Here is a 12,302-nt window from a genome sequence, read left to right on the forward strand (position 1 = left end):
ATTGGTCATGTTAAAAAACTTCCCCATGATGAGATGATTTTACCATTTTCGCATGTCCAATTTAAATTACTATAGTAATTTAAATGAGAAAGTTCTCTGCATGTTTTTTTGTTTTTTGTTTTTTTACCTGAAAAATATCTCTCTGTGTTTACCTTGGTAGTACATGTAGTTTTGTGTCGGTACATTTACATAGAATTACTTTTAGTAATGAAATGTCTGGGTTTTTTTTCCGTGTCATTTATGTATCATGTTTCTTATCTTACTCTTACATTTGTCTTTAACAAATCGTCTCTGCATTCAATTGTTTCTTTATTACCTTTTTTTTTTTTTTCATCTTTTTATTCCGACCTCATGTGTACTCGTTATAACCAAACACACAAAATGGCGGCATTCGTATTGGAGAAGAGACTCTCACAGATGCGACGCTAAAAATGTATAAATAAAATATAAAATCTTACTAATTTTACATTGCAACTGACTCCCACCTCAACTCTGCAGCTCATTTTATCTCTAAGGCGATGTTATTGTTCTTGGAACAAAATAGAGAATAGAATCTTTTTTAAGGGACAGTTCATCTATTTGATTCTTATAGATTTAATGCCTGGGGTGCGAAGGCAACAGGAGAGGGAGAGAGAGAGAGAGAGAGAGAGAGAGAGAGAGAGAGAGAGAGCGTCTCAATCATAACGAAAACAAATAACAATAATAATAATAATAATAATAATAATAATAATAAGAAGAAGAAGAAGAAGAAGAAGAAGAAGAAGAAGAAGAAGAAGAAGAAGAAGAAGAAGAAGAAGAAGAAGAGTGTTTAACCCATTCTTTTTTTTCAAACTTCGATTGATTCACTATGAATGGCGTGGTATACGTCAGCCTTAACATCTCTGATTCGCAGACTTGACGACAGCTAATTTTAGAAACGAATTAACAAGGAAGAACTGAAGAAGAAGAAACAAGATGAAATTGTTATTGATTTTTCCCCACATTTGTTGTGCTTTCGCTCGCCTTGTTGTGCACGCATTCTTCTTTTACACAAAAACAAACCATCATTTATTTTGACAATTTTTGTCACAAGAAATTTAGAAAATTAATTAATTTTTTTTATAAGAGGGGGGAAAAAAACTTAGTATTTAAAGGAAACCTTTTAAAATATATAAAATTTAGAAGTTAAGAAATAAATAAAAATAAAAATACGCAGATAAGTATGAGGTGGTAGTGGCGAAATGGACACTGATCTGGACCTACCATCTGGGCGTGCCAGGTTCGAATTCAGTCAGTTCCATGGCATCAGTTTCACTCTAGATGTTAGAAACCTTCATGTGTTCTTTTCTGTAAGTATCTGATTTTAGAAAGGATCAGGGAATCCAATGTCAACAACAGAATCGATTCAGTTAAAAATTCGAACCCTTCTGATTCATACAAATTTACATTTTTTTACAAGACTTTGTTCAGAAATATATGTAACTAGCACGCCACCCGACGTTTCCCAGTCCTAAAACACATTTAAATATGATATTTTAATTTATGCATGCGTAAATGGGCATTTTAAGTTGAATTATGCATGTCAAGGTCCAAATTTTTCATTTTGACCGCCTAGCAGCTATTTTTACCGGCTAATAACAAATCAAATTTGTTCCACAGGTCTGAATCTCCTATATATCAAGTTTCAACACACACACAGAGACAAGGTCACTTTTATATAAAGAGAGATTTAAAAATAAATCTACGTAATAATAGTCTAAAGCATTTCATATTTGGGCGTACGTTATCACCTTTCACACACATTTTTTTTTTAAATATGAAATCATCTGATTATCTGTTCTATATAATAATACAGTAAAACATTTCATATTTGTACATACGTTATCCCTTTTTACACATATTTAAAACAAACAACGTCTGTTTAGCAAAGATAGTTGATTGATGATGCCGCTAAGACAAAAATTTCTGGCTTTACCCATTTTAAAATGAATTGTTCCAAAATCAAATGACATTTGTTTTATTGACGGTTATTGTCAGTCACATGCAGAGAACTTTCTCAGGACAGGTGCTCAAGTGAAAAAAAAAAAAACGGCAAAAAATATAGTAATGGTAGGAAAAGGGCATTTTTAAAACAAGAGTAAAAGGCGCAGGTACTTGGGAACCCCTAGCGACCCGAGCACCCCCAGCCTCTGCACGTCCCTGATTTTTATTATGGTTAGAAAGGAGAGAATATTTATTGTTTAAACATAATTAAATTGCTACAATTTTAAATAAATAAACCAGGAAACATATTCGTTTTTGTTTATTTAAAGAATATTTAGCTAACAATGACAATTATTTTTTTTACAGAAAACGACAGTGTAATTTTTTCTTAATAGTAATTAACCCTGCAGAGATCTACATTTTTTTTGTATTTACATGCAATTTCTTGTATAGTGATTAATTTGTGGTTTGGTTGCCTAAAACAGGAATGTTAAAACTTGCGTAGGAATACATTGGGCAATTCAAACACTTTTGTGCATACTCAGCTTTAGACACTTGGTGCTCAAATATGATTTAGCTCCAGCCAAGATGCAGCCGTAATAAGCTGGATTGTCTTTTGTCATAACTTGAACAGGAAGCAAACCCAAACCCAAGACCAAGAGACCTGGACTCAATTATATTCCTTTAATGCCTGTCGACCAAACCAAGCCTGTCTTCTATTCTTGCGTTACTCACTTTTTCTGGTTTCTCTTCTGTTTGACGAATCTGTTCAATAAAATTGATTTAAAGAAAATGCCTTCCTCATTTTAAAATAAAACTGTATAATCCTGCAAAATATTTATTACTTCAGAATGAATATTGTGAAATTATACAGAATGATATGGAAAGTGTCATGGAATTTATACACGATCCTGCTAGTTCTAAATAATGTATCAATTCAAATTTAATGAATTTTAGGTCATTTGTATTTAGATTTACATAAATATAATTAAGATATCTGAGAAGCAGCCGAGTAAAATAGTAAGAAATTTTAGTGTAATTTATTCAGTAGATATAGTGCTATTAAAATTTTAAATTAAAAACAGTTTTTAATACGGAAGACGTTATCCATTCTATATTGAAGAGCAATGTGTATTTATTTCTATATAAATATGTTTAGGTTAAACTATGATTTAGCTGTAGATATACATTATGTTTTCTCTAGGTTTATATCTAATCCTATCTATTTTGCATTTTTTGCTAATTACATTAAAAAAAACTTGAAGTTTATGTGTGCATTCATTAACAAGAGCGATGTCATCAAAGTAGGAGAGGTTGGAGAGGAATTGTCTACCTATAGAAAAACCGCTTTGGCAAGTCTCTTTTGTCTTAAGCATAACAACAGCTAGCACAACACAGAACAGGATTGCTGAAAGCATATCTCTTTCTTTGATGCCTTTTTTGGTGTTTACAGAGTGGATAACCACAAAGTTAGTTTTTATACAAGCCTGTAATCTGTCATAAAGTGATTTTAGAAGATTAATGTAGTCTTTGTTGAGAGGGATTTTGTCTAAAATTGACCAAAGTTTGTCTAATTTGATATTATAGAAAGCTTTTGTAAAATTGATAAAAATGATATATAAACGCAATTGATTTTTCAATCAATTGGCTAAGGGCAAAAATTTGTTCGTCTGTGCCCCTGCCAGTTTGATAGGCTGTTTGGAAATTGGGAGAACAGAAATAAAGATCACTTGTGATGCTGCTGCCAATGATAGTCATAAAGAGTTTATAAATATGACTCAACAAACTTTTTTACATTCGGACCTGTCATCCTTTTTTGTACAAACCAACTATTAATGCTTTCTGGAAATTACTATTGAAATGACTATTCACAGTAAACCATCAAACACGTCATCCAATCCATTTATTTAGGGCATAAACTGACTTTTTCCAAGATCACGAGACAACATTGGAACACAAAAGGGTCCTACAGAAAGTGTAGGATTTTAGAGTCATTATCGACATGTGTCTTTAGGTAACAACAAATGAAAAATAAATAAATAAATAAAGGAAATAAAAGGAGCAAATAATAAAGTAAACCCAGAAATGTGATTCAATACAGTTTTATTAATGAAAAAAAAATTTACTAACTATTGCTTTTGCTTACCAAACATAACAAAAATATAACGCTCAATGAAATGATCAATCAGTTTGATCACAAAGGAATACATAAAAAACGAGTCTTGTGGGAACATGATGATAATTGGCAACCGGATGTTAACGCATCTACCATGAGAGACAAAATAAAAAAATTGTCGTTTGCACATGGCTCCACACATCGCTTCTGCTTGGGAAGAAAAAAATAAGATAACCACAAAATAATTATCAACCAATGGCAGAGATCCGCGCCTAAAATAAACACCTCAAATATCACAGTCGCTGGGAGCCAGTTCGCCACTATAAAAACGAGGTATTTGAGGGAACCGAGAGGTGGGAAAAAGGAGATTCGCCCTGCTGCGTCAGTGAACGCATGGACGGATTCTCCCACCCGACCTAAAGAGATGAAGAAGAAAAAGAAATAAGGCACCAGTGAACTGAAGCCAACTATGCTCTCATGTTATGGGCCAAACGCCTTCAATTCTAAACAATGCCTAATTTACACAAACTGAAGAAGAGAGGAGGAGAAAGACGACGAAGACGCCGGGCTGCTAGTGCTGATGAAAGAAGTCACTCGCTTTCTAGTTACAAGTCAGGACACGCATCACCGACAGAAAGATGACCGGCCTACCCTAACCATCGTCCAAAAGATAAGTTACATTTTACGAACATTCATTCCTTGTCAATTCATACATACCTACAAACAGTTTACGAACATTCATTCCTTGTCAATTCCTACATACCTACAAACACTTTACGAACATTCATTCCTTGTCAATTCATACATACCTACAAACATTTTATGAACATTCATTCCTTGTCAATTCATACATACCTACAAACATTTTATGAACATTCATTCCTTGTCAATTCATACATACCTACAAACATTTTACGAACATTCATCTCCTTTGTTAAATCACATTCCATCCTACGAACACTTTGCCTCTCCTAATACAAATTGTTAGTAGTAAATAAAATCGGTTCTCAACCTTCAATATTCGTCTGTCTTTAATTATATGGAGTCAGAATCTACACACTTCCAACGTTATTCATTTCATAGATTCTTTGTTGTGACCTCTATGGCATCCTTAACCACCCGTTAAATCCCTTTTTTCATAAAAACCTTGAGGCCATCAGTCTCAGCATAAAGATGCAATTCTTTAAAAAATTATTATCGTCTCGAACAACAAAGGTTAGTTTATTCTAGTAAATGTTCTTGCCAAAAAACGATAATGAAAAATGGAGAAAAACGTAAACTAGTCTTGCTTTTCTATCAAATTAAAAAGACGAGTTTACTTAAAAAAAAAAAAAAAAAAAAAAAAAAAAGCCGAAAAAAGAAGCAACAAGAAAAAATATGCAATAAAAATTGTGGTAATGTTGACCGAAATGTTACCATGGGTGTGATTCGGCCCAAACGAAATAGTTTGTCTCGAATTTGTATTAAGACAGCAAAACATCGAACTAGAAATTAAAATATGAAACAAAACATTCCGTATTATTTTTTTTTCCATTTTTCTCAGTTAATTGTAAAAAAAAAAAAAAACAGTTCTAAGAATTTGCTAATAAAATCTTGCATTTGCTAAGTTTTTTTTTACTATCATCATTTTTTTGGGTTTGCTGGTCCTGAAATTTCTTGAAGTCGAAAGTAGGAGAGCATCCATCGAACCTGTACTGTGTAGGAGGAAAAGAATGTGAAAGAAAAAAAGAAAGGGGCGTTTTTGCTGTTGCAAACCGGAAGTGACATGGGTTTAAATTAAGGCTAGTCAATCGAAAAGAGGGGATGACTTTCAAAAATATTGGTGTAGAAAAGTGTCCAGTTGAGGGTGAAGGAATTAATGTTTTTAGCAAATTTTTTATATTTGTCGTCTGAACGATCGAACTTCAAAACAATACCAATCTTGTGAAAATCCGTCGCCTCTGTCAAAAGTTTTAGGTAGACATACATACATACATACATACATACATACATACATACATATATACATACATACATACATACATACATTTAAACAGATAGGTGAGATTTATATTATAGATGAGGGTATGATTAAAAAATAATTCTAAGGTTCTACTTATAGACACTGGCAATAGGAACTGACCAATCAAATGGGGCCATGTTCTGCTAGCAACCAATCAGAAACCAAAATTGCTCCATAAAAATATTGAATCTTTTAGCATTCCTGCACATAATTTTTTCATGTCCACACAAGAAAGATCTTTGCCCTGCAAAATTTTACATTTTGAGACTTATACAGAATAGCTACCCATCAGAAACTCTTCTGAAATTAAACATGGCTTCCAATTCAAAAGATATTTATAGATCAATGTTTAAAAAAATGATTATATTTTTGTACAAACTGAAAACTTGACGAAATTGCAAAAATAACGATCTGTTTCCAAGTACATCTGCAAGCAAAAATTTTGGCATTCTTCCTTCTGGCAAGGAGCCCAAAACAGACAAATAGTGAAAACACTATCATGCTCTACCTGCCTCGAAAGGGAACACAATGAATATTATGAACTTGCATGCATTCACATATTTACATATGGCAGCATATATACACTCTTCCTACTGAACTCGCTTGCACACTGTGTCACACATATACTCTCACACTGACTAAGAGAACTTGAATGCCTACTAGACACAGGAGAGAACTTGAATTCCTACTAGACACTACCTACAATTGTCTAAGGTCTCTCTGTACACGGGTTTTTCAGAACAACCTGGCATGAGGATACTTTTCTGTAGAAGTAATCCTGACCAAATATTCAAAATTATATAGTATTTGCAGCCCAAATAAGATCTCCTTTCAATGGCTAACCCACATAACCTTTTATGAGGAATGGTGCACCTTCTCCAAGTGATATTACCTCAAGTAATAGCACGAAACTGGATACTCCACCAAACTAGATAAATTCTTGTCCTGGAATCCAGTAAGACCAAGAAACCAAAACAAAAGATAACATAAGAAAATGGTTAATTGGGGAGAGGAAAAAATTATATTCTCAATTTCTTTACTAACTCAGTGTTTGAGAGATAAAGAATTTTAATGGAACATTCGAATATCTATGTATCTCATATAGAGTTCAACTTCATCCCAGGTAGTGGGCTCCTTGATTTCTGGGAACTCTGACTGAAGTAAAATAAAACAAAAAACTAAACAAAGGCAAACATGAATACAGATACTGCTTACAAAGTCTACTGAACTTTTAAAAATTAAATAAGAATCCAGCATTAACAAAATAACAAATACCAATTAATTGCATGTTAATGCCACCAAGCAAACAATTTTAAAAGCTCTCTTTAAAAGAATGGATTTCCCAAAAACAACAATAGAAAATAATTAAAATAAAAAAACAAAACAAAATAAACTAAAATGCTCTCACTTAAGGAAGAGTCAAATCACAGGCTCTAAAACCACCTTTACAAAGAAGGAACATTATAAAATCTATCTGGATCAGAAAAAAAGGTGGTCCTGAAATGACCTCATAATGGTTAAAAAGTCGTCGTTGATCACCAAAAAGTAAGCAAACAATAAGCAAACTTATCCTATACACAACCTTTGTGTGAATGGTCATAAAAATCGGCCCATCCGTTTTCGAATCCATAGGGAACGAACTCACACCCACACAGACACAAAGTTCCGTTTATATAACACTACTAGCTAGATAGCTAGCTAGCTAGCTGGATAGATAGCTAGCAAGATAGATAGATAGGTATATAGATAGATAAATAGATAGATACACACATACACAAATATGTACACCTACACACTTCTTATGCACGCATGCCTTTTCACAACTCTAAAACGGAAAGAACAATGAACATTTTAAGTGTACAGGCATGAACAATTAACTTATACAAAAATAACTGTATTATCTTGAAATTTTGTATATAAATGTGTTGCATTCATTAAACAGGTTTTTATCTCTTTTATTTCAAACTTCTGTTCTTATATATTAAATATTGTATATTATTATTTTATGCACTTTTTGTTTTTCATTGTTAGCATGGGTCATGGTACACTAAGGACGAACCTCTCGTCTATATCTCATTCATACCAGAGTCTATGTTAAAAAAGGCTTGGAGAAAAATTTTTTTCTTTTCATCTATATAATAAAGCGAAGTTGGTCTATTTTTCAATTTTTTCATTGACAGCTTTGACGCTGACAAATCAGTATTTTAGTCTGACTAACCAATTTTTTTTCTTTTTTATTGTTGTGCCATGTTCTTAACAAGAAAAATATATTTCTATTTCATTTTTATAAAATAAATTAAATTTTTAGAGAGATTAAAATAGCATTTTACAAAAATAAATAAATACAGAAATATTTACTTTTTGGAACCGAAAAGATTAAGAAAAATCTTTTTAAATAAATTAAATACATGTAGAGATTATGTGGTAGATTAGTTAATACATACACAAGAGGAACGAATGTGAAAACAATACTAGTTCTTATAAGCTACTCCCTTTCTTTCTCGATTCATCTGTCTTTTTCTTTCCTTTTCTTCTGTCTGTTCTGGGTGGAAACGGGATACACTAAAATCAATTGCACAATCACAGCAGGTAGTCACAACAGAAAAATATCTTGAGTTTACACTTACATATGAGATAATGATTTTTTTTTTTTTTTTTTTTTTTTTTTGTGACCGTCCGCTGTGATTGTGCAAACGTTTGAGAACGCAATTGATTTTAGTGCATCCCATTTTCACTCAAAATAAACGAAAAATTGAAAAGGGAAAGAAAGAGGAAGAGCAAGTCGAAAAATAGAGAAGAAAGAGAGTAAATTATATAATCTAGTATCTTGTTCACGATCACTACAGGAGTACTTAGCCCAAAACATATTCATATCTACAATTTGTTCAAATAGGATTTTCAAAAATTCGTTTTAGCTTTCCCTTATTTTGTTTTTGATATCGATAAATATTTGATTGATCTTCATAATAAAAAGGAACGTATGTGTGCACGATCCGTTTCAATAATCAGATTTAATCTTTATGAGTAAAGAAGGGGCTTAATCTTAATAATAACTGATAATAATTATAAAAATGAAAGAATTTCTTTAATTTTTAAAACAGACGCAAAAATATTTTTCTTGTTATTGTCATTGTCATTGTCATTATCATTATTATTATTATTATTATTATTATTAGTAGTAGTAGTAGTAGTAGTAGTAGTAGTAGTAGTATGTTTAACATTTAAATTGCAAAACAAACGGGAAAAGCTAGCTGTTGAATCATAAGTTTGTTTCCTCTTTCGTAGTGAACTCCGGCAGCAAAAATAGAAAAAAAGAAGAAGAAAAGAAAAGAGTTTTCATTAAAAAAAAAACAATAACTACTTACTGCTTTTATCAATTTCAACAATAAGCAATGTTATCTACTTAATTGCCATGTCACAATTACTGCATTCAGTGCATATATTACATAAAAGATGTACTTTATACAAATAGATGATTGCGTGACATCCACCATTATGAACCGAGTTACTTCCCCTAACTTGATGCTCTTAATTTATATACACATTTGAAAATTTGGCACATCTACAGAATTGGGACGAGAAATTTTTGGAATTCGTAAAACTGAATTTCACATGAAAACAATGGTATCTACGTGTTCCTTGTATTTTTAATAATTACGAAAATTAATAAGGTAGAAAACTTTTTATTAAAGAAAATAAAAAGTAGAATTTGATGAAAACTATCGTAAAACACAGGAGAGTTCAACAGAGAGGTACTTTTCCGTTCGAATTAAACAAAGATGGCAGCAATTTTTCACCTATCACGATTAAAGGTGTTTTTTGTTTTTTGTTTTTAATAATTCAATAATATTCAGGTAATTTGGACTGCATAATTTGGAAGCTGCCAGTGTAACTTATTAGAATTGACAAAAAAAAAAAAATCAGTTGAAATTATTGCTTTTATCTGAAAATCCATTTATTGACGACAAAATCTCGTCCTAATAATGCAGAAGCACCGAAATTTTTTCCAAAACTATTTTCATTAATAATTAATTTTCAATCTTATCGTTTTCGCAATTTTGGGATATTTTCATTACTACGACATGACAAGTTGATACCATTGATTTTACTTGAAATCTATTATTTCAATTTTCGAAGTTCCTGTAATAACGAAGAAGAACCATAATTTTTAAAATTCAATCTATATTTATCAAAGTTACGTATTGGTGAGAAAAGCAAAGCACGCACGTACAAAACATGTCTGATAGTTTTAATGTAGAGATTAGATAAAATCCACTTAAGGGATTTTGTGCCAAATTCAACATTACGATTTTTTTTTCATAAATGATTGCATTCCATTTAAGCCGCAGTTCCTCTACTTCAGATGGGGTGGGTTGGGCGAAGAAGCGGCATTGTTTTGACTTTTTACAACAGAGGAATTGATAAATAGTGACGCGATTGAAAAAAATTTTTTTTTTGTTTATTTATTTATTTATTTATTTATTTAGGGGCACAAATGTACCATAATACTTGACGTCTGACTATGTACGGAGTTCGAATTAGTAGTTTAAAGGCTTCAAAATCACTTTCAAGCGTAAAACGTTACGATGTAAACACCGTGTATACCCCCTCGTCTCCCACCCACTTCCATTTACATAAAAAAATTTGATTTCATGCTAACATTCGAAGTGATTTTAAAGTCTTTAAAGTTTAGAAATAAAATTCGACTATAGTGGTTCATTTTTAGTTTGCTGATCCCCAAATTAAAGATAAACAGTATTTTTTTCTTTTCTTTTTTTTTTTTTTTGAGACACTATCTGTAAAAGTATTTTTGCAATTTACAAAAAGAAAACGGTTAATTTTAACGACGTGCCCCACTGCCCCACTGCCCCAGGCCTAGCGTACTATAAACACCCCAACCTCCTCGTGTTAAGAGCAGATTTCGGAATAAACATCCCTCAATCTCGAAAGCCGTTCTTAACATGGAGAAATTGGTGGGGGGGGGTTATTCCAAAAGCCGTTCTTAACATGAGGTGGTTGGGGTGTTTAAAACTACAGATCGTACATGTACTCCAATCCTTATATACAAGTCCGGGATCTATATGATTCCCTCCTGCCCCCTGGATTATGAGTGTGTGTGTGTGAGAGAGAGAGAGAGAGAGAGAGAGAGAGAGAGAGTGTGTGTGTGTGTGTGTGTGTGTGTGTGTGTGTGTGTGTGTGAGAGAGAGAGAGAGAGAGAGAGAGAGAGAGAGAAAGAGTTTCTTTTTCTTTGTATTTGTTTTGAATAGTTCATTTTGTTTAGCCGAGATTGTTATATCATTTGTTTTCTTTTTAGAACACAACTGAACCATAATACTAGGTTTTTCTCTATAAACTTTCCAGAAATTACTTCTTGACATAATCTATCAATGTTAAAGGCTTTAGAATCACTTTCGCGTGTCGAAGAATACGATGTAAAACACCGATTACGGCCATCTTTTTCTAATTATTGTAGACTTAAAAAAAAAAGAAATGGAAAAAAAAAAGGAAATTATTTCCACAGTGATTGTGCGAAATTTGAAACTTTAAATTATAATATCTGGTTAGAATTTAAGTTTCTAGGCGAAAGTTGATTATCGTGATCGATTTGTGCTCTTACCAAACATATTTTTGGCTGCACTAATTGAAGAAAGAAACAAACAAATATAAGTTAACTTTGCTAAAAAAAAGAAGAAAAGAAAAAAGGGAAAACGAAATAAATGTAGAAAACAATAAAAAAAAATTCTTTAAAGCAATTTCTATAACATAAACATTGAATAATCGAGGCAAAACTGCTAAAACAATTTTGCGTTTTTGCGTTTTCACGCTAAAATGACTGCAACTGCTAAAAAGCACGCAGTTCAATTTCCTCATTCCTTTCACATCGCAACTGTTCTTTTTTTCATTTTTGATGTTTACAGCTGAAAATATTTACTCCAATAATTCCAAGCTGGATCATTATAAAGATGATGATCCTAACTATTAACCCAAGAATAAATAAAATTCTTCAAGTGAAAATAAATCAAACATAAATATAAATATTCTTACATACCTGACCGTTACAGTTGCTATCGGCATCGTGTAGCAGACGATGAATCTACACGCCCACCGTTGCCATTCTCTTCTCAGCGAACCTGCTTTCAAATCTCGCGGCAACGTGACTTGTGCATAAAGTTAATTTTCACACATGTTTGTTTTAACATCTTTGAAATTTTTATAAGTACA

The 12,302-nt window shown here is 32.1% G+C and overlaps 1 protein-coding gene across 1 annotated transcript in view; it reads right to left on the reverse strand.

The window, feature by feature from the left end:
• Positions 1–12,279, reverse strand: part of LOC145295942 (HCLS1-binding protein 3-like) — a 40,985-nt gene extending 28,706 nt beyond the window's left edge. Inside the window, exon 1 of the mRNA XM_080141825.1 lies at positions 12,130–12,279. Within this exon, the coding sequence (XP_079997951.1) occupies positions 12,130–12,155 (26 nt within the window). The 5' untranslated portion in view covers positions 12,156–12,279. The remainder of the gene's footprint in view (positions 1–12,129) is intronic.
• Between the last annotated feature and the right edge of the window lie 23 nt (positions 12,280–12,302).

Source organism: Euprymna scolopes, chromosome 16, assembly GCF_053919585.1.
Source record: "Euprymna scolopes isolate OS-2025 chromosome 16, ASM5391958v1, whole genome shotgun sequence".
In the NCBI taxonomy this organism is placed as follows: domain Eukaryota; kingdom Metazoa; phylum Mollusca; class Cephalopoda; order Sepiida; family Sepiolidae; genus Euprymna; species Euprymna scolopes.